The sequence below is a fragment of the Episyrphus balteatus genome, chromosome 4 (genome assembly GCF_945859705.1).
Source record: "Episyrphus balteatus chromosome 4, idEpiBalt1.1, whole genome shotgun sequence".
Taxonomy (NCBI): Eukaryota; Metazoa; Arthropoda; class Insecta; order Diptera; family Syrphidae; genus Episyrphus; species Episyrphus balteatus.
Window position 1 is genome coordinate 79,548,242 of NC_079137.1, and position 26,508 is coordinate 79,574,749.

At 30.6% G+C, this 26,508-nt stretch overlaps 1 protein-coding gene across 7 annotated transcripts; it reads right to left on the reverse strand.

The window, feature by feature from the left end:
• On the reverse strand, positions 1-25,449 carry LOC129918029 (rho-related BTB domain-containing protein 2). Of its 7 annotated transcripts, none has more exons than XM_055998327.1 (16): positions 25,354-25,449; positions 24,730-25,137; positions 10,442-10,645; positions 10,275-10,378; positions 10,016-10,213; positions 9,745-9,952; positions 9,442-9,681; positions 9,293-9,378; positions 8,958-9,216; positions 8,739-8,762; positions 6,470-6,583; positions 6,164-6,334; positions 5,850-6,092; positions 5,521-5,785; positions 3,255-3,405; positions 1-3,192 (listed from the first exon to the last, which is right to left on the reverse strand). In XM_055998327.1, exons 3-15 carry the CDS (start codon positions 10,619-10,621, stop codon positions 3,278-3,280), a joined length of 2,220 nt encoding a protein of 739 aa, XP_055854302.1. In that variant the 5' UTR covers positions 10,622-10,645; positions 24,730-25,137; positions 25,354-25,449; the 3' UTR covers positions 1-3,192; positions 3,255-3,277. The 7 variants fall into 7 exon arrangements, with proteins under 7 accessions (XP_055854302.1, XP_055854301.1, XP_055854305.1 ...); XM_055998326.1 differs by having other exon boundaries at positions 3,255-3,423; XM_055998330.1 differs by having other exon boundaries at positions 3,255-3,423; positions 8,958-9,145; positions 9,279-9,378.
• Positions 25,450-26,508: the final 1,059 nt, after the last annotated feature.

The window sequence follows — 26,508 nt, forward strand, 5'->3', positions numbered from 1 at the left end:
TTTGTTTTTATTTTTTTTTTAATTTATATAATTGTGTATGTCCCATTATACGACGTAATATTGGTTTAATATTGTTTGTTTTTTACTTTTTATTTAGTAAGCATTTTGTTTTTTTTTTTTTGTCTATTTTGAAATATTTTAAATTGCATTAATTGCTATATAATAAGAAAATAATATACATATAATTAAAGTATATAATAATTTATTATTGCACATTTAATTAAACAAAAAATAATTATAAGAACAAATAAAATAATACTGGCAACAATAACATTTAATAATTCTCTTTGTTTTATTTTTTTTTTAGTAATTTGTATTTTTTTATTTTTTGTTTCATTTGTATTTTGTTTTGTTTTGGCGAAAATCTAAATATTCATTTACTATAACTATTTTTATACATGTTTGCGAAAAATGGCGGATTATTTTTTTTTTTTAAGCCTAGAATAGATAGACTACAAACTTCCTACGAATCCCTAAGGCTTTGTTTTTGTTTGTTACATGTGAAATTGTATTTTTTGTTTTCTTTAAATTTATAATTAAAATACAGTTTGAGACAAATAATAATAATTTTATATAGAGTAATCTCATATGTAATAGCGGTTTATTCAAAATTAAAAATGGCAAGTTTATCGCTAAGTATGCGTTTAGTATTATTTAAGATGAGCAGCAAATAACTTTGAAAAAAATAAAATTACATCTTATTCATGAATTCATGATACAAGGACGGCTAACTGCAGGATATTAAGCTACATCTTATATATTTGCATAATGTATGTTGATTTTATAAAGTCCGTATTGTTTTTATAGCTACATTTCTGTATTAAATGAAAGTCATTTACAATATCAGTTTTGTGGAATTTAATTCTGAAAGAGAATCATTTAATTCAGAATATTTTTTGTTTGCGTTTAACGAACCGCGATAGGTCAGTTACATTCGTGTACAATTCGTCAGTAAATCTTACTAGATCATCAATTTTATTTAATTTAAAAAAAATTAACAGACAATTGTATTTGGGGCTTGAGGCCATACCAATTGGTAATATGGAACAAATTAATTAAAACGTCTTAAAACAATGCACTGTTTTTACCCAAAACTCTTGGGTCCATTTGGTACCCGGGCACGTCGGTGTCTAGGGAAATGAGGAGTCGGACTCTTTAGCAAAATCGGGACCAATTTTCTTATTAATAGGACCCAAGCCTTATTTCGGGAAAGAATAAAATAATATTCGAAACAAAACAAAAAAAGACGACGAGACCAAAAGGGCAAAAGACTGGGCAATGCCAACTACCAAAACTGAGACATGCCAAAATGATTCTCGGGAACTACAACAAAGAGCTTTTCAAATCCTATATCAGCTTAAATAGAAATATCCTCAGGATAATCACAGGTCTTTTCATGGGCCTCTGCAAATTAAGAGGTCACCTACAAATTTTGGACCTGCAATTAACAAGAAGAAACACTAGACCACATTCTAGGGAGTTGTAATGCTCTAATACACCAAAGATTCAAACACAATACACTCTATGAAAATACCCCAAATACTCAATCTCCCGATAGGAATCATCATACATCCCAAATACCAATTGGCAGTACGGAACGACTTAAAGATAGCTTATAACTTGATCAATCTACTCCTACTGTTATACGAAGCATTTTCATTATATGGACAAGTATAATTGGTAGCTCTGTTTAAATATGAAAATGAAATTTATTTGAAGACTAAAACGCAATTATTTTTGAAAGTTTAATAAAGTATTTCTGCTTTGGAAATTATTATTGAAATGCAAATTCTCTTTGCATGATATCAAGGCAGTTTAAGGATTCTTTTATATTGAAAAATCGAATTAAATAAAGATGAAAAGCTAGAAATCAATCCAGTGAATCAAGCTGGAGACCTTAGTTGGAATGTGAAAATGTCTACTGACTGATTAAATCTTCGTTTTCCAATAACCTTAAGAATTTATTTATTTGAAGGAATACTGACAGGACCAGCCTGAAAGCTAATTTTATTCCTTCAATTAAATTCCACGCGACGACATACTGTTAAATAAATAGCTAATTTTATAGTTAAGATTTAAAAAAATGTTCAAGAGATCAGTGAACTACCGCCTATAACTTATGAGATTACATTGTCTGCTGAGTGAATGTTATGGCATGGTATTTAGCAATTTATATATTCAGTGGTCAGATAGAATTAAAAATATTTTATGTTTTAAACATATTAAAATCTTTTTTGTTTTGTTTTAGACAACCACTTTTGTTTTGAGACTGTACAAAATGTATATATATTAAGATACATATATATAATATGAATAATTTTAATAAAATTGTTGTACAATAAATTCATTCAATGGTATTTAATTTTAATTAATTTTTAATTAATATTTCTATTTTATTTTTTTGTTTATTGCAAACTATAATGTTCTTAAATATAATTTTATTATTTTATTTTTTTGTTGTATATATTTCTAAGTAATTCTCATTTGCAATTGTGCAATATATACATAAATATATATATACTTATATATATACTTACATAAATATATAAATAAATATATATAATTTTATATACGTATTTAAAAATTGGATTAAGGTACTTAAAAGGATTGTTTGGAAAAGTATACAGATTGAAACATAGAGAACGTTTATTTTATAAATATTTTAAATTTGTTTTGTATTTATTTTGTTTTTTTACTTATAAAAAAGAAAGTTTTATTAAAATGATTTAGGACAGAACAAAAATAAATATTCATCGAAATAATTAATTAAAATTAAAGAGATTTTTACTGGTTGTGTTAAGGAAAGAAGATTTTGTTATGTTTTATTTAATTTTATTTTTTTGTTTATGGATAAATAGAAAGCTTAATTGTTTATATAAATTCCAGTTTATTTTCTTTTTGTTATATTTTGTAATTATTTATTATATATAAATTGTAAGGGCTAAAAAAATAAACTTATGGATTTTATTTTTTATTTATTTTTTGTTGTTGTTCATTTTTAGTTTTTAATTGAATTGCAATTCGATTTTATTATTTTTATTTTATATTCTTTTAGTTTCGAATTTAGTTGGTTTGTGGACAATATATAAAAATTTGATTTGCTATGTGTAGATTTGGAATAAAATTAATATACTTAATATAGTACAAATAAAACATATCAATACGGGCAGAATCACTATAAACCGCAGTGATCTGTGTTGAAGAAAACAAAAATAAACCGAAATAATGGTATTTCATTAAATATTTTTACATACCTTCTCTGCCCCAAGGCTGGATGTCAGAGATTCAAATCAACTTCCTGCTCCATATCAATGTGATTAATTGAATTTGCAGTGCTGTTAAATATTTGATTTCCCTCAGCATCGTTGTTGTTGCTGTTATTGCTATCGCCTCTTCGACTTTTACCTGTTAGCCAAGAAAATACTTTTTCCAAATTTCACAATTATTGTCAAGTTAAACTAAAAAGATAAATCTCATTCACTACCACACCCAAGATACATACACTCAGCACACAACTCAATACCAAACCATAGATGAATTTTATAGAAAATATTTGCAATGCAAGCTGGACAGCAGAATTTTGTGGTATTCCGAAAAATACATCCAACCAACCTCAGTTTTATATGATGATGAAGACAGTGAAATAATGAATGAACGACAACCAAAATGATGAATAATATAATTTTTTTAACATAACAAACCCTTTTATTGTATACTCTACGTAGTCGTGACATAGGTTCTGTTACAAATTTGGTACACCGTATTTTTCTTTGATTCTGCTTGCAACCACTTTAATAGCAAGTTTGTTAAATTAAAGAACAAAATATAATCGACTCGTCAACATTGTCCAATGACACAAATTAATAGTAAATAGTTTCAGGAGGTAGCAGCCAATAATTGACAATAAACTTAAAAAAAGTGAAAAAGTAAAAAATGGCGCCCAACTTAAGATCAACGCTGAGCGAATTTAATAAAAAAGTGCTTAAAAATGTTTAAGAAGAGATTGATATACATGAACTAGCGGAGTTTATTCATCATCTGCAGAATCATCTTCCTCACATAAGCATATATTTAATTTTAACTTTTGAGACCAAAAGAATACGAGCTTTCCTTGCAAAATAATGGACAACTCGAATTGATTTTTGTCTTTTTTTAGATTTGTTGGACCGTTTATATAGAAAAAACGTAGAATAAATGTCAAAAGATATAAGCCAAAGAGGAAAAATATTCAATATAACATCAATATGAAAAAACAAAGGGGTTTGTTTTTCCAATGAAAAGTTTGTATTAACATTCATTAAAATGAAGACCCAAAAGGTACTTAGTTTAGTATTAATCTTCAAGATAATCGAATTACTAGGTTAACGTGAAAAGTTCTTTCCCTGGCAATGATCGACAATTATTTCCACTCAAAAAATGCTTTTGTTTTTCTACTTTTCAAGTTAATCGATCAGCAGAATCCTTTCCGCATTCCAAAAATCTTTGGCCATAACCTTTTCGGTAAAGACGATGATCGACTTTGCAGAGCGGAACAAAGATTTCTATCTACTGCTCCGACTGTTGTTTGGTTTGGTGTATAGTGGTGGACCCAAGTCTTGTTTATGGTTACAGATTCCAATAAAAAGCTATCATCATTCTTTAACACTTTAATTTCTGAACTTTAACAAGGCTCTCAATAAGTGGAAAACCTTGTTTTCATTTAAAAATCGGACCCAATACCTCTTGTCAAGCAATGGAAACAAATTTATTCTTATCACTTCAGTTTGTAAATTTCAAGCAGCTCTCAGCAAGTTTTTGTTTTTCGTTTGAAGGATTCATCAGTAAATCCGTCCTTATCTGAAACTTGTCATAGTTCTACATCATACTCTTTGGCAGGACAACTGAAGGGCAAGGTCGTTCAAGAACAAGAGACTGATCAAGCCGGTCTTTATTTGATTTAGCTTTGAATATGTCGAAGTAACCCATATAAAGTCTTCGCTTAGTAGGTGTTAAGTTTAAAAATGGCGCCCAACGTTTCAACTATTTCAAAACGATGTAGAACCAATATGTACTAATAACAACAAAAATTCTAAATTATTTACATATTTCAATTCTTGAACTCAAAGGAACTTTAGCGGATGGTTAGTATAGAAACTTTATTTTAAATATGCATATGTTATTTCCATTTGTAACAGAAAATTAATATAAATTCATGGCTGTAGGATAGAAAATGAAGAAGAAAGACATACGCTAGAAATGTTTTAAGATGTGATATATTTTGAAATGAAAAATATTTTTGACGAAATCAATGTACACGTTATGTATTTTATGCATAACAACTATTTTCTTACCCTTCTAATTTGTTTCCATACTAAATTTTAAAAACAAAACTTCCAAAGTAAACAAAAAAATATCAAAAAATAAATAAAAACCGAAACATCACCATTGAATTGAAAAACCAGACTCTATTAAATAAAAAAATCCATCACCACTAACAAAAAACAAAAAATATAAAAATTATATTAATCATTCGTCGCTTACCTCCGGTAAAGCATAAGCATCCCTCGTCGTCACTTGGTGAATCACCACGTGCATCTTTCAATTCCTTATTCATCTCATTAATGCATCGCTGATAGTAGTCATAGTCTTTAAGATACCATACTGGTGGCCATCGATGCTCACGCAGATATTCCTGATTATCCTGATGCAGGGCTTTTAAGCCTTTTAATGAGAACTTACAAATAATATTGTAATTGACACACAGATAAGACATACACCATTCGGCCAATTGGTGTGCGTTATGAAGCTAAATTTAAAGAAAAATTAAATAATTTAAAATCAAGTTAAGTTTAAAAAAAAATTGAATTTACCTTTACTGCTTCAAGCAGCTTTAAACAATGATCAACTGTTTCATTTGTCTCGTTTTGTGATATTAAAGTCAAATCTTCAATCGCTCTACACTCGACCAAGTTCAATAATCTCGGTAAACAAAGCCTGTTTGCTAATTCCAGAAGATTTAAACATTTATCCGCAGAAACTGCAGGAATTTCATCTGTATAGAGATAACATAGAAGCTTGTGGAATGTATAGACCGTAACGCCAGGAAATACAATCTATAAACAAAAAATAATTCATTAGAAGTGTCGATACATTCAATAAATTTAAAATTTCTTTTGTTACTTACAACACTTGAATGTGCTTCTCGAAAGTCGCCAGTTAACATTGCACGCATCACATCACATCTAGCTACTAGAATAGAACGATGTGCTTTCATGTGACCATCGTCCAGCTCAAAGGTAACATCACTAAAATAACCATCGCCTATACAATGTTTTTCCATATTCTCCTTAATACTCTAATAAAAAACAAAATATTCCAAAATCGAAGAAATAAAGTAATTTTATTCACAAAAAATTTTAATTTATTTAAAAAATTAATTATATTTATAATACTTTTTCAGTAGAAAAAAAAAAATAAAACAAAAACTCACTAAGCAATAATGTTGAATTGGTTCTTCTGATAGACTAGCTAAAACATTTTGCGGCTTAGAAAGGAGCAGTGTTAGTTGAGGCAGTTCTAAGAAGTCAGCTGCTTGTTTTATTTCCTAAAAACGGGGTATATAATAGAATGGAAATTTTGTCATGATGAAATGAGGAAAAAAAATATTTTTTTTTTATATATGAAAATTGATATAATGATTGGAAATGATAAAAAATCTCTGAGTTATTAGTAATGTCATTTTACGATACGATATATTGACTTTTGACAAACCAATTTTATGGTGATTTTTACAAAACTAAAGTGAAATAAATCAAAACAAAAAAGCTTCTCTGTACAACGCCTTTAAAAATATATTTTCAAGGTTAAGTTTTTAAAACAATGATTGAAATTTTTTTTAAACAATACTTTTTTCGATGTATTGGATGGATGATATATTGTAGAGCCAAACATTTTTTTTTTTGGTTCATTTAAGTATTTTGAGAAGGTCGAAAATGCAGATTTATTGCAATTGGTTTAAATATTACGTGTCCAAAGTTTAATCAAAATCTTTAGAGCAGTTTTCGAGAAAATTGAAAGCATCAAACATTTTGTATAGGAGGTACACGTTGTTAGTGAGATATAAAACCGCTCGGAATGATGTTAACTACGAAACGAAGTATGCCATTGGATTTCTTGTACCAAAAGGATTTTTGGGAAAAAAATGCTAAATCGAAAGAGCTGCTTAAAAAAAATTATTTTGTACATGTGTATACAAAATTTCTAACTTACATACATAATATGTACTTGAACGCCTTTAAATAAACATTTTTGTTAAAATCAATTAAATCGTTTACGAGTAGTTCAGACATGAAAAAAATGGTTCTGTGGCAGGCACAGTAATAATGGCTCAAAAATATTTGTTTTTTAACTTTAAAGTACGACTTAATTTTCCATATTACACACAAAAGTTGTATTAAAATCTTTTTTTATGTATGTAGTCTCATACCATGTTTGAAGAGTAGGTTAGGTTCTATTTTAAGACAGATACAGACTGACAGATTTGCGGAACCGACTTTTTTTAACTATTCTCTATCATCCTTATATCATATATGATTGTTATCTCGAGTTCAATTTTCAGAATTCACGTACAAAGGCACAAATGCAAAGACAGATGCACGGAAGGCATGACGAAAACCACTTGACTTCTCCATCATCCGTTATGTTGGTTTTAATTAAAACCTAAAATTTTTATTTGAATGAAACCAATTCTTGCCCTATAGAGTAAAAAGGTAAGTAGGTAGAGATGGCGGTCATAAGTAACCTGGCTTGAAGACCCAATTAGCGCAAAATGCGCCGTTTTGATACCAAAACTTGTGAATTCTGTGAGTTATAAATGGATTTATCAAACTAATATGATTTTAAGAAAAACCAATGTTTAGGCTGTCCTAAAACCATTTCGTTGCATTGAGGAATGAAATCAAATCTTTGATCTTTGTTTCTGAGATTTTATCTATTTCTGTCATTGAAAAATTCACTCCCCAGAAAGAGTGCTCTATTTCTAGAAAGTGGATGACCATCTCTTTTTCCTGCTGATTCAAACAACTGCGACAAAAAATATATTGTGAAAGAATTTTTATAACTTAGCAATTACGAAGCACTTGTCAGCAGAGATCAGTGGATGTCGTATAAAAATTTCTTCCCCAACCCTGCTTTCCTACTTCTTATTTTTCATGAATGCTCTATAACCACAGTTAGAACTGGGCCAAATTGAAATGGGATGTGAAGCACCAACTTTCAAATCAGAACAGAATCATTATAATTGGTTCGCTCAGTTGAACTATCTGGGGAAAACACATCAAAGACAGTCAAATAAGAACTTCCTCCTTCTTTTAATTCAGTCAACAACTAAGGGGAAGCAAAAAAGCACTGAGTCAAAAGATAGAAATGAAAAAAAAAAAAAATGTGGCTGAAAAATAAATACAACTTTTAAAATTTTATATTTTCATTTTAATATAATAAACTGTGAACAAATTGGGCCTAAATAACAGATTTAATCTAATTCAGATAGTTTCAGAAAATTCTTAACTTTCAAAATATATATTTTTATTAAAAAACGATGTACATTGTTAACATTTAATGACATTGTATTGTTCCCAATTGTCTAATAAAATAACTCATACAACTTCAACTTCAACTTAAATAAAAAAATAAAGAACAATGATAAAACAATATCATGGTGGGTAGACGTTTTGTTTTACTTGTATTTTAAAAATATTTACCAAAAGTAATCCGATTGGAGCAGTCTGAGAAGATTGTAAATTTGTCAATTTCAATTTTAACAGAAACAAAAAACATAAGAATTGAATTTCTCTTCTAATTTAAATTATTTCTTTTTTTTACCATTTCTAAACTCTAACACTCAACAAAAAAAAAATAAAAAAAGAAAAAAACTACTACAAGTACATATATCAAAAGAAAAATTTTCTCTCAAATTTTACCTGAAGATTGTGAAATTCCTTTTCTATTGTTCCAGTGTATATAAATTTAAGACACTGATTCATTGCTTGTGGTGTGATGATTTTTGTCATTGTGACAATTGTCTGTGTTACATTCACGCCACGATTATTTTCCATTTGAACAATACGTATATTTTGAAATATCGGATGATGTAAATCCTTGTAGAGATCTGTTGATTTCTTTGATTCGATTAGTGGTAGAGCTTGATAGCTGGATCGACGTTTCAAATGTTCCCACATTCTGAGGTGCAGGCATAAGAAAACGCGCTCAATTTTATTAAGAAATTCATAATTTTTACTTACAAGTCTGTAAATACCTCAAAGTTCTTGACTCGTTACGTATTAGACACTCTGTGTCATCGTTAAAATCAGCCGTTGTTGCTTCACCAAATGTGGAACTTATCTATATGTATTTGGTTGAAATTTTAATGCTATTTCTTTTAAAGTATTTTTCTGCGCTTCTTACCATACTCGATTCACTACTACTTCTACCTCCCATATCCGAAAGCTCTGTAGTGAGCAATCGGAAGAAGACATTTGAAGCTGCGGCTAACATAAATTTATGCACAGCAAATTTTGTTGAGCCAACAATGAGTATCAGATCCGTGTAGCATTGGGATACCAACATACTGTACATGTCTTTCCTGTAATTGCCAACAACAACGGTCACCTCTGGTGGTGGAGGCTTTGGTGGACGAAATGGTGCCTAAATTAGAGCTTATGTTTAACTGCTTTTTCTTATTTATTTCTTGATAATAAACTACTTTACCTGTAACAGAGGTTTTTGAACCTTTTTCAGGTTTGTCATCCAGAATCGTTGCTGACGCCTTGCAATCAATGCTGAACGGATAGCATTTTCAAAAAGCTCATTCACTCCAAAGTATGTGAACACACTGGTTTCATAATATGCAACTCCAAGTTCCTTAGCCACAGCTCTAGCCTCGTCTGGCATTACCAAATCACTCTTTAACGCAGCTCTTTAAATGAAAAATGTGAATTCAAGTAAAATTGTATATATTTTTCTTTTAATAGAAATCTACCTAACAAATGGACTTCGCTCGCCAAAATATGATAAATACTTTTCATCTCGATACATGTATCGCAAATCATTCTTACAGCCTACTAAAATAACTGGTGTATCTGGACAGAAACGACGTATTTCTGGATACCACATTGCTTTACAATTCCTTAATGATGTTGGACTTGCTATTGAGAAGCACAATAAGACTACATCGGATCTGTTTTAGAAATTAGAAAATTATTAATTATATAAAATGAAAAACATATTGAATAACTAACCTTCCATAAGCAAATCTTCGATCTTTGTCATGATCACCAAATGTGTCCCAAAGCCTAAGTGATACATTCACTCCGTCAACAACTTCCCATGATCTTTCAAGGACCTTAAAAAATTTAAATTTTCAAATTAAATTGTATGTAAGAAACAAAACTTATTTTTAACTCACGTCTTTATATATCCTATATTGATCAATAGCCCAAACAGTTGGCACATGCGTCGATAATAGCTGTGATAGCGATACATGTTTATTACAAGCTCTAGCACAAATTAAACGAGTTTTCCCAACAGCAGTGTCTCCAACGAGTACACATTTAACTAATTCTTGATGCGGCTGTTCGTTATCCATGTTTCCATTACCGTTTTACAGATTCTGAAAATAGACAAAAAAAGTATCACTTGATGATGCAAAAGTATAACGGAAGTGTTTTCCAAATTCGAATTTTCTCTTTAATTAATTAATTTGAGTCATTTTTAATCGTATTCCTTTTTAAAGGGTTTGGGTCGCAAAATAAAAAAATACGAACATTTGAAAACCCGAAAAATTCATGGAGTCATGAAAGTTGGTCATAATCTTAATCAATTATCTGCACGAGCCATCGTGAAAAATTCCCTCTAAACTTTTAGAATATTTGCTAAAACTCCACACAATAAAAAGAAAAATAAAAAGGAGGGCTCCCAAATGTAGCCTTATCCCGGGGCCCCGAAAATCCAAATTATGCCTCTACCGTCATATAAGAACCTATGCTGAATTTTTTGAACACACTCTTTAATAAGTACATACCTATGTTATGTTTTAGCCTGATGTCTGAGAAGGGCTTTAAAAAAATAGAATCGTGGTTTTCGATGAGAGGATTATCACATAACGAAAAGAAAAGAGGCTAGAAAGTTGCAAACGACGGTAGACCTATCAAGCGAGAAATAACGATAAAAACATTCCGTTTCAAGTTAACAATTTTATTGATCTTAAAAAAGTCTTCAACAAGAACAAAAAAAGAGTTTATGGCACGACAGTATCTTGTTAAAACGGATCACGCCGAACTGATCTTGCTTCAGTAATGGTTATGCCTCAAGTCCCACCCATCTCTCGATTTTAAAAGGGGTGAAAACAGATCAAAAAGCTTGCAATGAAATTGTCTCAGGTAGTATTGCAAAATGTTTGAAGAATACTCTTTACAATTCACTGAACTCTGAAAAAGGCTCTGTTTCTGGACAAAAACCAAAAGTAAGCAGGAGAGTATCTAAGGTTTCAATGTCCAGATTTGTAGATTGTAGATTTGAAGTCCAAATTTGTACTTTTGGGTTACAGCTTCTTGTCAGTATTAAAGGGCATAAATTGTAAGACTATACACAGGAATTTTAAATCATATACAAAAAAATAACCGAAGCACTGGGGAAAACATCGAAATAAACAGTGCATGCCAGAGTATCCGTATGGCCACAAGTCTTATTTCTCTTTAAAAAATACCATTCGCTCACTGTGTAGAAACTGTAGAAAAATTCACATTTTTGCACGAGTATCTTCCGTCTTGTCACAAATTCATTATCGTGGGGCATCTTGTAGCCAGTTTATTTATTCATATTCAAATCTACAAAAAAGAAACATAGTGCACGGTGGCGTATGAGTAATATTTTTTGAGGAAATTTTTAATTCTTTTAGTTCGTCTTGTTCTGAATCAAAAAGATACATACATTTAAATACAAATTAGGAAACAACAATGTTTATAAAGTTTTCTTAATAAAATTAGATTGCAACTAAAAAAGGAGTAAGTTCGAGTAGCTTCATACGAAAGTCATTATATTTTTTTTTTAATGAAATCATTATTATAAAAAATGCTTATGTACCTACATTATGCATTATAATGAGTTTGAAAAACTTTATTTCACTTGGCTAAAAGTTTTGTTTCGAATATCCTTTTCGATAAGAATCATATTACAAAAAATGTTCAGTAGCGTGCAAGCAATACATTCTGATTTGTTCCTCCGCTGCCATATACTTGAATAACAGAAGGCTCATTCATTATGTCTATCGTTTTTTTTACAATAAGAAATAAAAAACTAAACTAAACGGAATCCCTATTAAACACCCTACTATATAAAAAAATAATAATCAATAAAATTAAATTCTTAAAGTGCTATTCATATATAAGAACAGCTCCCTTACAATATGTACGTCACACTTTGTCGTTAAACAAGAATGAATCAGATAACTGTGTACATTGTATGTAAAGGCATTTATTTTCACCGTTTGTCAGACTATGTCATCACTGACTAAAAAAACACAAACTAAAATACGTGCTCAAGAACATTGATACAACAAACCAGATAAAATAAAAAAGGGATGTAGTATGTACCGACAGACGGCTGCGGAACATTTCATCGTTTGTACTTCTGATCCTTCAAATAAATAATAATTATTATTATGTATTTTCATGTGTCATGTCCTGACAATAATTACAAAGTGAAAAGGAAAATCATAACTTTGAAAAAATCCACATACTATATTTTATCAATTTTATTGTCAACTCCCATGGGTTAGGTATCATCTCATCATCTTTTCCCCTAACTGCGTTCATATCTTAATGAATTATTATTTTATTTGCAAATGTAATTGCATCAATTCAAACAATTAGCAAAAGTCTAAAAATATATGTACCGAGAGATTATGGCTAAGGAGGACAGTGAAACTAAACCGAATAATAATAATAATAAATTGACTTATCAAATTAGTGCAGGTAAAAAGATAGGAGCTACCCTGGGGGCATATAGAGATACATAGATAACACAAGTAAGGCAATACTCTTTTTAAATTATCATTTTTTTTTTTAATTTTTTTTATGCCTTCAAGTAGATCTTCAATGCATAGAAAAATTAGTGATTACCATCTCAATTCATTACGAGGATTCGTAATGTCAATGAGACATGTGATTACGATGATGAAGAATGCCAAAAAAGTGGGTCCCAGCCCAGCAGCCTAAACTATTGGAGCGATTTCCTTCAAACTTGGTTTAAACAGTTTTGGGTAGTTCCCTAAAGGAGATAGAAAAGTTACTTTTTTTAAAAAACGGCTATAACGCTTTTGATTAAAATTTTTGTGTAGTATTATCTAGAATCCAACTTTTGAAATAAAAAAAAATATTTTTTACTAACGGTACCTATCATAAAACGGCTTTTTTGATTAATGACTTTCTCAGAAAGTCAGAAATAATTATTACATAATTAATTATATTTTTGGATTTTTAAAAAATATTTTTTTTTTTTTGAAAAATCAATTTTTTTTGAAAACTGGTGATGAATTTTATCGAAATTTGATTTTTATGTGTTGAATAATATTTTCTTAAAAATGGTTAACCAACTTTTTTTTAAACAATTTTTATTAAATTAAAGAAGTTCGGCCAACAAGACTGCTTATAAATTGATAAAAAAGTCAATAAAACGCCTTTTTAATTTTTACATAAAAAAAATTATTATTTTAACAAACGGCTCTAACGATTTTCAATTTTTTTTTTTTTTAAATTGCTTTTTTTATAAGAATTCAAATGGCAAAGTTGATTTTGTGTAAAATAACATTTCAAACGATTTTTAATTAATTATAAAAACATATATTAATTGTTTTTACATTAATTATGAAACTCCTTTAAAATATAAAATTATTAATTTTTCCTTATCTTGATTATTAATTTATTTATTTGGATTTATTTAACATTAGAGTTACTCTTAACATAAGAGCAAGTAAGTGCGTTACAGTCGTGCATTTTATTTTCTTCGAACTGACAAAGCTGCTTTTTTCACTAAAGGGATACAAATATTTTACAAATATTAATCATTTTAGTTTACCTTTAAAAAAAAAGATCAATAATCTAAACAAACAAGAATATTATGAAGATGTATTTGGACAGAACGTAGAAATACAAACAATGGCATGAGGAGCTTCTGACGATCTTTTATAGAGTACGTTGGATAGGATCTTTTATGCGACAGTAATTCTTGGTAATTCCTGCATGACATACGAAAACCTTCTAAACCTTTTATTCTCTGTAATATCAGATTTGAGCAATTCAGTTTTCTATGCTAAACTTCTCATTTTCGCTATCAAATGATAAAAACAATTTGTTTATGCAATTCATTTGCTCAATTATTTTCCACGAAGAAAACTAAATTTATAGAAAAAAAGTCATCCCTTACTAGGACGGAAAAAATCCTCAGACTATTCATTTTTCGAAGCTGCCTACATTTACAAAATAAATAACTGTCGTTTAAGTTTGGTTGCAAAAGTCCAATTAAAAGTTAGATTTTAAAAAGATTACCTACTCCAAAATAAATGCAGTTCAAACGCAAACAATAAAAATAAATTGTCCGGAGTCAAGCTTATAAAATGCCTGCTCGATTACATCAAGAAAATAATGTATGTACTTCCAAAACCATTGACCTCTTACTCGAATTGATTGCTAAATTTAAGAGTACCACACCCCCTTAAGGAAGTTTTGGATTTTTTATTTTATTTTTTTCCTAAGTTCATGGTTCCGAAGCGTTTATTATTCTCGCAATAAAATCCGCATTTGCGTCATTTGTTAGTATAAACAGTCTGACAAAACAAACAACAACAACAAAAAAAAATAACTCAATAAAAAACAGTTAAAGCAGGCAAAATGTATTTTCCTTTATTGTTATTTTGGAATTTCTTTTGTTGCGTGACCGGGAACGAGTAGTTACAACAATATGCGCGATAAGCATTTCCATCGATCGTTTATTATTGTTTTTTTTTTTTTTCTTTTTTTATTATTATATTTTTGTCCCATCTTTTATGCCTTCTCTTCCACCTGTGCTATTGAATTGAGGTGTTTACTTTTATTTTCTGTAGGCTTTTGCTTTTTTCTTGTTTTCATTTTCATATAAAGCCGGTTTCTCTGATTAGCGAGAGCAACAATCATATTATCGAACTCGAACATACAAAGAGAACATAAACAGATTGAGTTTAAAAAAAAAATCGAATTCTCTCATATTTTTCTATGGGTCTGAGTCTGAGGAGTTGCAAATTGAAACCACAATTTTGTTGCAATGCAGTCAAATACAAAATGATTACTGACCTCATTTAAGAGAAAATTTAAATAATTTTTCCGCATGCGACTTAGTTATTTAGCTTTTGATTAAATTAATTATGGTGTAGCTGACTTGATTTTTAAGATTGCAGCAAATTAGGTTTATAATAAGAATAACAAAATAACAAAGCAAAAAAAAAAAAGGAAAATCAATTTACAAAGTGCTAATGATAGTAAATTGTTTGACAAAATATTTTGCAACTTGAAGGTAAAGTATTGCGTAGATGAAATGTTGATAATTGACGATCAAAAATTCAGTCCTAATTGCCAATGGATAATTTATTTATTCCATTTAGTTACAATGGGAAGGAACTTTAATAATATTCTGCATGATTTTAATAAATAGGCTTTTAATTCATATGAGGCGATAAGTAATAAGACATATTTCTAGTACAGTGGGAAAGACTCTCAATCAAATTGGAGTGTGAAAATGGAAGCAGTTGGCTAAATTGGCCACATTAGACGAGGTTTTCCTCTACTGAGACGACGCAGTAGGTCAAGGTAGGGTAAGGTCAAAAACTTTTCAGGCCTGAGCAACGTTGTCCATGCTCTCTACATAAAATAGACATCTCAAACGCTGCAACTTTGCTCGCTTGGCCTCGTTAGAGTCCTTGTACAATCAGTACAGTTCGAGAGTTTTCATCAATTTTTGTCTAATTCCATGTCTTTGTACCAAATGGCAGAACTGAGTTGATAAGAATTTTTATAGTTCTTCGAGAGACCTTCTCTGAAATCAACCTTTCAGATTGTCAACGAAGAGCTTCAGGGGTTCATATAATACGGCAGGTTAGATCTTATAGGCGATGTTAGAAGACTAGTTCAGAGAGTCTCCTTTCTTAAAGGTCGGTCATAAAATGATGAGACTCCATTCTGCGGGTTCTTCTGAGTATATTCGGCAGATGAGTTGGTGCATAGGTACTCCCAACCAGATCATTTCCTGCACTTTAAACAGCTCAGAAGCAATGACGGTAGCTCCAGCAGCTTTATTGGACTTAATTTTGGATGTGATTTCTTTCACTTAAGCCAGGTCTAGGGGACGAAAATGTTGGTTTTCATCTTCAACGTTTAATGGTCGCTCCTTTCTCGTGTTGCGTCTTTTTTTCTCCTGTGAAGCCGATGTTCCTTCGTTGGTTTTTTTGTTTGTAGAGCTCATTGGCAGCTCTTGTCTTTCTGTTAAGTGCAACTTTGTACGCTTTCTGTTTAGCTCCATGTGCTTACCGGCATTCATCATCAAACCAAGGGTTTCGTTGTGGTGGCATAGTGAAACCTTTCACTTCAGAGGCACTATATCTATCGGCAAGGTTGCCACAGGTTCTCTATATTTACTGCTAGCGGCAGAGACACGACCGGAAAAATAGCTAGTAATATCCGACGTTGAACTTCCTCGTAATTGTGATGGTCTGGATATCCCCATACGTACATTAGCTACTCCCATGAAGTGGTCAAAGTAAATGTTGCCTCCTCCGAAGTTCGGACGTTCATAGTACTGGAGGAATATCTAGCGTCAATCGCCATATGGTCAATCTGTATACTGTTGACTGATCTGGAGATATCCATGTCCCTTTATGAATATTGAAATGCGGGAAAGGCGTAATTGTTATACATAGCAACATTTTGTTCCGCAGCAAAGTTGACTAGTGTTATCGTGCAGGGTATGCTTTTCGACTATGCTTCCAAAAGTATCATCTCTTCATAGCTTTGCATTAAAATCAGGACAATTTTAATATAGTCGCTGGGGGTTTGCTCGAAGGTTTTTTCGGAGACCTCGTAAAAACTATCTCGCTTAAATTCCCATTAGTTTAACCTTCAACTTAAATTCGGTCGTACAGTTAAGTTAGAGATTCAATTATTAGACGTTCAATTGTATGTGGAATGCTTTTTTTAATGCTCGCACTGTGTTTTTATAACATTTTAAGGGTATTCATAACCCTTTGAATATGGTCTTTAATTATAAATTCAACAGTCAATGTGCCAAATTTGAAACATTTATGATTCAGCTTAATTAAGAGAAAAAAAAACGTTTACTTCCCCCAAAAGGTATGCAACTATATTTGCCTTATACTTTGTATTTAGATTAAAAATATGTATTTTAAAAAATTCGCTTTGATCATAAAGCTAGGAACCTTTACCTACTTCTTAAAAAACTTTTAAGTTCTTCTTATTAAGTAAATCCCTTTGAACTTACAAGCCACTAAAAAAAACAACCTTGCTCCATTAGGGAGTAAATTGTGTAGATATTTTATTATTTGTTTTTCAAAAACCCCAAAAGCACCTTTCGACACCTTAATTTTTTTTTTTTTTGCATAAATAGTTAATACCTTTTGGACTATTTTTTTCATCTTCTTCTTCAAAAAAAATAAAATATAATAAAACCTCATTAGAAACGCTACACTGAATCGAGTTTGTGTGAAATGTGAACGAAAGCTAAAAGGGTAGGTAGTTAGCAGCAATACAAAGGTTGTTTAGTTCGTCCACCTAGATATTGATTTTGTTTCTGCTAACAACTTATTTATATAGATATAGTTTAGTTGGTTGGTTTTTTTATGTACAAGTTGACTTTCAAAAAAAAAAAAAAAAAACAAGTCGTGTTGTTCTCGCCTCGCTCGTCATCGCATCGTCATATAGCAAAGCAAATCCCCTCCGGAAAGGATAAAAGACTTGTACCCTTCATATGATTATCATATTGCTTCTTTTTTTTCCATGAACTTTTGTTCAAAGTCACAACGAGAATATATAGAAAGAAAACAACAACAAAAAATAAAATAAAAAAAATACTACTTTCGACCTGCTACTGCTGCTGCCATACCCCTCTTTACCAAATGGGCCCAGTCGGCTCGAGCCCAGGGCATCTCAATCACCGGGGGCCCTCAAATATCTGTTATGCTTTTATTCATTTCATTTATAGACAGGTTTTGAAAACTTTTGTAAAAGAAGTCACAATGACAAAATATTCTTCTACTAGCGTACACCCGATATGTCTCATGTTGATCAACTACCATTTATTATTTGTTAAGTCACGTGCCTGTTGAAAGGTTTTTGGACTTTATTCCAATTAACGAACATAGATCTGATTATTTAGCGGAAACCATACTGATGTTTTTGGTGGATCCTATCATTTAGATAACAGATTGCAAAAGCCAAAGCTACGACAATGCGGCAAATATGCCAGAAAAGTTTTCTCGTCAGCAGGCAAGAATTAAAGAAAAATGTATATTTGCCATTTTTGTACCATGTGCAGGGCACTTAATTAATTTGGTAGGAGTCCATTATCTTGGATATTGCAATAAATTTGCTGAGATGAATTATTTATAATTGGGCTCAGGGACAATTTTGATAACTTTTATTCATCAGCCAGACATCAGTCGACACTCTAAGCGTTTATTTGAAACAGCGACTAGGTTCGTATACGAAGTTTGGCCAACGTTTTGACTTTGTTTTCGATTAAAAAAATCTGAATTCTGAAGACTTAAAATTAAACTGCAAATCTTTTGCTAAATTTTACACTGAAGATGTGAACGGAGATGAACTACATGCTAAATGCTAGAATTTAAAAGAAAACTTGAAAATAATACGAAAATGAAAAAAAAAAACTGATAATATCCTAGCACTTTATAATTAAAAAAAAAATTGACGATGAATTTCCAAATGTTGAAAATGTTCCTTATGTTAAAAAGAATAAAAAAACGACCTCAAAATTAAAATGATTCAAGAAAGATTGACAAGTTTGTCGCTGATGTCAATCGAAAGCAACATTCTCAGAGGCATCGATTTTGAAGACAGGATCAATGATTTTGCTAATCTCAAATCAAGACAAAAACTCCTTCAATAAACATTCCTCTACTTTACCTGAAAAAAAAATTCTGTGTCACTTTTTGCATATTGTTCTTAAAATTCTAAATAACTTATTTAATTTTCTGTCATTTAAATTTTATTTATTACTAATGTCGAATTCCTTTCAATTTTTTGAATCGCCTCAAAAAAATCGAATTTTTGGTGTTAAAAAGGAACATGAAAACAGACCGAATTCTTTTTGCGATTGTATGTGTGTCATTTGACAACAATTTTTACACGAACGTCAAGCTGAAACCAAAACAATTTCTGCAAAATAAAACCAGAGATTCCTTTGATCAATAATTTTGTTTATTTTCTTCGGTAATATAGATTTATTTTAATCAGAATCAAAGGGAAATTGCAGTTATTATTAAGATCTGAGTAAGGATGAAGTAGAAGGTTATTATTTTGGCCGTATGTTGTGGTTTTACAGAGAAAAAATTTTCTGACGACAATTACGAGAAGAAAAGTCACAATAATTTGACTTTTTCACAAGAACTATGCCAGGAAAAAATATATTTTGGTCGCACATTGTTTTTTTTATTTATTTCATATTTTTTCGCAATAAAAATACGATATTCAATTTAAATTTACTCTTTATTTAAAGTTGGTGTTCTCAAATAAACAAACAACACGAAGAAAACTTTCAGCTTGACGTTTGAGAAATGTCAAATGTTCCAAGTGTGTGTGCAAATCCGTGTAAATCTCTCAAAAAAGAGGGATTAAAAAAAATTCGAATTCTGCTTCGTTTGAGGCGAATTTTTTTTCTATGGAACATGATTTTCAGAAAAAATTCGCTTCGAAATCGCCGAAAATTCGATTTTTCAATTGAAAGGAATTCGACATAACTGATCCGGCGAACGTTGTCCCGCCTTAGAGGAAACTAATGAGCAGGTTTTTGATTTTTCAATTTTTTAATTACGAAAGTAAAAATATGATTAAAACAAAATCAAATATTTTATAAATTCTCTGTTGGCCATGTATTTTGGTGCTTGGTTGCACTCTTCAGTAAAAAACATTGTGATAGACGACATATTTAATTTTATTAGCAGGCGCAAGAACAAATAATGCAAATCTAAACGGTTAAAGCAATCAATTTGATGCCAAGGAATTTTTTGTAGAACGTTTAAGCCTCTACAAGAATACATCTTATTAATTTGAAAATAATGAAGTTTCAGTGAATTGGAAAATTTTTAAAAGCAAAAATTGTTGTTATAATTTTTTTTTAAGCTTTGACCTCGAATATCTTTAGAATGGTTAGATTAATGAAAAAAGTTAATAGGACCTTTTTTGTGGAGCAATCTGTTTCCTACAAGAATATGTCATCCGCGTTTGATTATTATAATTTTTCAATTTCTTACAAAAATAAGAACAAAAAACGAATTTTTAAAGATTTTTAAAGATTTTGGACGTCAAATATCTACTTAATGGTTAGATAATTGAAAAAAGTGTACAAAGCCTTTTTTGTAGAGCGTTCAATTTTCTAAAAGAATAATGTAAAAAAATTTGCTTAAAAGTCAATTAATAAAAAAATGATTTTTTTTTCGTAGAAGCTTGATGTAATTATAATATAATGATAATTGGTGTGTATATTCTAGAGGTGTCTAGTAATCGATTTTTCGGAGTACAAAATCGAAAAAACGAATTTCGATTTTTTTTTTACCCACCCTAATGTAAACTTAAATTTTTTCCCAAAAAGCCATCCCCGGAACTTGCTATGCATATTCTTAAGTTCAAATTATAAATTCTTTTGTATGCAAAACTATTTTCACGGAAGTCATGGTCATGGACTGTCTTGGTTAGTTCCATAAGATCCAGCGTCAAAAAATACTCTAAGATCATGTGGCTTAAGCTCAGATTTTTAAATAATACTTTTTGCTTGTTTTTAGACAAAATCACATGGTGGACAATGGACTTGGTGAATATGGGTGTTAACAAAAAATGTTTTTTATCTTGTGTGGGTCTTTGATATGGATGCATAAAATGTGAAATTCTTGTAGCGCCTAGTGGCTTCCTAAACAAAATATATCAACAATGCAGTTTTTTTTAAGTATCCTATATCCTTCCCCTGGTCCTAAGCTACCTCTCCACCAATTTTAAGCCAAATCGGTTTGGCCGTTCTTCAGTAATAAATAGTGTAACTGACACGACTATATTTTATACATTCTTTTTTTATGAAAAAAAAAAAAAAAATGTTTTTATAAGAAAATAAAATGGGCTTTAATATTAAGCCAAAAAAATTAATACTAATTAACGTGTTTTTTTTGAATAAAATGATATGAAAGTAAAAAAAAAAAACTTTAAAAACGAAAAAAATTGCGTTTGATGCGAAATTGCAGAGAAACAGTTGTCCGCAGAAAAAAAGTTCTAATAACAAACTAAAACTGTAATAAATTCTTAATTGGTTATTAAAAAAATCGTAGGAATCAGACGAAGTTTGGCAAAGATAAAGCCAGATAAAGAGAGCAAAAATCGCGAAAACCGTCATAACTCGAATACGGGACGAAAACGAGAAAATTACCTCTTTAGTTTTTCGACTTAAAATAACATCAGGAATCCATGGTTTTCGTTTGGAGCAGTGACTGTGTCTGCAAACATATTCAATTTTACTGCTAAGGATTAATTTCTCCTGAGCAGCATGGATTCTGCTTGCAGAAGTCAACTTCAACAAACCTATTGGAGTTTGCCAACAAAGTTAACATCAATCTGCAAAATGGCCTCCAAACTGATGTTTTCTACGCTGATCTTAGCAAAGCTTTTGATAGAGTATGCCACTCCATACTATTTATTAAATTGGCAAAATACGGTTTTCCTGAATGGTTTATTTAAAAGCACGAACACAGTTTGTCATCTTTAAGAAAAGTATATCAAATTGATGTCTTATCCGGAGTTCCACAGGGACCACTTTTATTTATCCTTTTTCTCAATGATATTTCTAAGGATATTTCGTATTGTAAAATCCTCAAATTTGCTGACGACTTCAAACTTTTTTACGGTTATACGAACCCAAATGGCTATTTATTTCTACAACACGACATTGACAGAATATTTGAATGGTGCAATACAAATGGAATGGAACTTAACAAAAAAAAGTGCAAAGTAATGTCCTATTCCAGGAGCAGGAACCCCTATTTATCTTACTACTTTGTTGAAGAATACATGATCGAAAGAGTTGAACATTTCAATGACTTAGGAGTCTTATTTGATACAAAGCTGTCGTTCAACCCTCATATTGACATCATCACAAGCAAGGCAAGGAGTCACCTCGGTTTTATAATGAGGTTCTCAAAAGAATTCAATGATCCTCATATTCTAAAGGTTCTCTCTTGTGCTCTCGTTCGTCCCATCGTTGAATATTGTAGCTGTGTATGGTGTCCTAGCTACGACGTAGCCATAAATAAAATTGAAAGTGTTCAAAAACGTTTTTTGCTCTTCGACATCTCCCTTGGGACCCAAATATAAATCTTCCAGCTTATGAAAATCGCTTAAAGATTCTTGGACTATCGACACTTAAAAAACGGAGAGAAGTCACCAATGTTCTTTTTATCTACCAACTTATATCCGGATCAATCAATTCACCTTCTATCCTCAGCATGCTGAACATCAACACTCGCCCAAGACTTACTCGCAACCCTTCATTTTTTTATACTGCTTCATCCAAAGTTAACTATGGAATTAATGAGACTGTTAATATTATGTGCATTGACTTTAATCAGTACTATCAAAACATAGATTTTAATTTATCAAAAAATATTTTATGTCGTTTTCTATTGACTTTTGAGATTTTTGTGTAAAATTCTCAGATTTTCCACTGCAAATAGAATATGAAATCTAGTTTTGTAATTGTGTGCGAAATCTGTGCGTATAAAAAAATAAAACAACAACAAATGTTCAGACAAATGTCAAACAGAGGAGTGTGTGTGAAAGTGCGTGTGTTTGTATGCGTGAATCTTGATAAAAATCCAGAATCAGATTCTTGAATCTCAGATTCATTTTTTTGTCATTTTTTTGAATCTCAAGACGCAAATAGATCATGAAATCTGAGATTTGTCCACTATTTCCCCTCTTCACCCCCCCTTTCAGCTGTCAAATTCACAAATCTCATTCTGAGATTCGTCAATAGAAAACGACATTAAAGACAAAACTATTGAATTGTTAAATATTATTTCTTAAATTTTGTAAAATAACTATTGTTACTAATTTAACAACTTAGACACTTAGTCTGTAGTTGAATAAATAAATAAATAAATAAAAAAAACCTGTATATAAGAGAATTGAATTTTTATATGAAATACCTCTTAATTATTCTTTTGCTTTTATCTTTATAGGTATATTGTTTATGTTTTAAATGCTGCAATAATTATTTATCTTTTTAATGATTAAAAAAAATATTATTTATATTAAAAAATTAAGAGCCCTACCAATAATCAAATTTAAAGCTCAAATTTATCTGAACTCTACATTTTTCACTATATAAAAAACCAATTCAATAGTCATTAGTCAGTTTAAAGGCTAACGCTCAACTATAAAATTTAACCGAGCGTTAGTCTTTTAAGTTTAAACCGACTATTAAATTGGTGAAAATATAAGATAAATATTATTAATGTGAGCTTTAAATTTGATTAATAGTGGGGCTCTAAAAGAATAAATATTAATTTGCAGTTATGTGATTTTTTCACATACCTTTATGACACAATATAAAATTTTAAATAAAATCATACAGAGGCCCCATTTTCGATAAGTGCTTAGGGCCCCCAAAAGTGTAAGGACGTCCTTGCCCCTACCGCCTACCATCATCATCAGAGATTCTTCGAGAAAAGTGGAAAAGTGTTTTGTTTCGTACAATCACCTTTTTTTATCATATTCTCACTCATCGTCAGTCGTCACACAGTAAAGTCATTCATTCGTTTTTGGCCTAGAGACTCTGTCTTCTGTCCTCTGTGCAGTGAGCTGAGATGTGCTCTGATGTGTTAATGAACTCAAATGCGAATGATCGCTTTTTGCCTTGTACCTCCCAACCTCCCGTCGTTCGTCAGTCAGTTTTTTTTTTTTCTTATATTTCCTTGCATTAAGGTACTCAAACTAAACCAACTAAGGGCTTCGTATTTTTTTATTTCATACAACAAACGAGAATGACACTGACAATGCACCATCATAACACCACTCTAAAGCAACACACACACCCTCTCCCCCTACCCCCCTCAAAACCACACCCCCACCCTTCTCCAACCACCTCTCTTTTAATGATAGAAGAAATTCTCTCGCAGTTTTTAAATTGGAAAATATACAAAAAAAAATTACGAAATAAATTTAAATTTAAAATAAAAAAAAAAATAAGAAAAAAAGCAGAAAATTTTCATGCCTTCTTTTACAAATTGCCTTTGTTGTGTGTTTCGCACAAATGTCCAAACCAATTAAAGAGTTATAAGAGGAGAATGACACTCTCTAGGGTCTTTAAAGGAGAGGCAACTCCCCTTTGCGTTTTGCTTGTCCCAACATGAATTGAATTGAAACTACTGCAACTTACCGATTTAGAAAACTGCAGTCTTTCTTTTTTTTGTCTCCCTTTTTTTTTGTGAAAATTTTTCTCTAGGGAGCGGGTTTATAAACTTTTTCTTTGACTTCTTCGACTTTTTTTTTTAAATAACAATGAATATTTTTGGGATTTTCCTTTTTCTGACGTTGAGTTGAAGAGTTGTTCTTGTTTTAATGCGTAATATGTTTTTTCCAAACTTCGTTTCCTTTTTCGGGAGAGTAGAGGACGAGAGAGAAAAATTCAAACGATTTTATTCACATTTTTCGCGAATATTTTTTTTTCTTCACAAAAAATTAATTAAAAAAACTGATCCACACACAGAAAATTGGTGCCCCTTTTTTTTCAAGTATTGTGTGTTATTTAATTATGTGGGTTTTTTTTTCTCTGGTGAACAAAGAACTGCAGGGAAAATTCAATTTTTTCTTTTATTAAAAAAAAAAAACTTAAGAAAAACAAGATGAAAGGTGAAAAAACGGAAGTTTCGTTTTGTAGTTTTTTTTAAAGAGTTTTAGAGCAATTTTGGAATTGATTTTTCTTTTGAAATAAAAGATATTATTTTTTCTGCAAATTGCTGCCGATTTTCTTCGAGTTTTTCTTTTTTTTTGTAATTTTCACCGTTTTCTCCGATACAAGACGACGACGATGATAAACGAAAAGACGACAAGTGAGTGCAAGTGCATAGGAACTCAATGGAAGAGCAACGGTTATTTTTTTTTGCAAAAATGTTGTTTTTTTTTCTTCTTTAGGTGCTCTCTTTTTGTGAATTTCCTTATTTCTGACATTTGGTGTATGAGTGTGTGGATGTTTCAGTTCCAGGGAATTCCAGTTGAGAGTTTCTTTTGGGTTTGTTTGATTTGAGAATTAAATAGGGCTGTATTTGTTTTTTTTTTTAAAGCCTTAACTACATTGGCTCAAAAAGTGAAAAAGTACAAAAGTGAAAATTTTCAAACGCATTTTTGTATAGTTTTTCGGGCAGGAAAATTAAAACAAATAATGCAGAAAGCTTATTTTTTGGCCTAAAAAACAATTTGCATGCTTTTTTTTACAAAACAATTGCGCTAGCAAGAAAAAAAATATTTTCACTTTTGTACTTTTTCAAAAAGTGGTGTATGTAGTTAAGGCTTAAGTCTATTTCGACTAGGTAAATTTTTAGAAATGAACAAATAAAAGAAGTATACAAAACCAAAAAAAGGTCTGTTTGGGTACTGCCTAAAGGCTTAACTACATAGTGCCTGGCTACACAGTGTTGTGACCAATCACTTTCCAATTCACATTTTCTAGGAACAAACGTCAAAATGACGAAAATCCTCACCCCTCTTGCCAACAAGCTGACTGGTTAGGCGATTGAAAAATCACCGTGTAGCCCGGCACATACACCACTTTTTGAAAAAGTACAAAAGTGAAAATATTTTTTTTCTGGCGAGCGCTATTGTTTTGTGAAAAAGAGTATACAAATTGTTTATGAGACCGAAAAATAAGCTTTCTGCATTATTTGTTTTAATTTTTCAGACCGAAAAACTATACCAAAATGCATTTGAAAATGTTCACTTTTGTACTTTTTCACTTTTTGAGCCAATGTAGTTAATTAAGCCTTAAAACAAAAATATTTCTTCATTTTTCATCATTTTCAGCCCAATTCCTGTTTGGGTACTCTTGAATGGTGTAGTTTTGTACATTATTTTTGACAAAAATAGAAATATTTCTGTTTTAAGCATTAACTACAATGACCCAAAAAGTGAAAAAGTGGGAAATTTACAAAATACCGGGCTA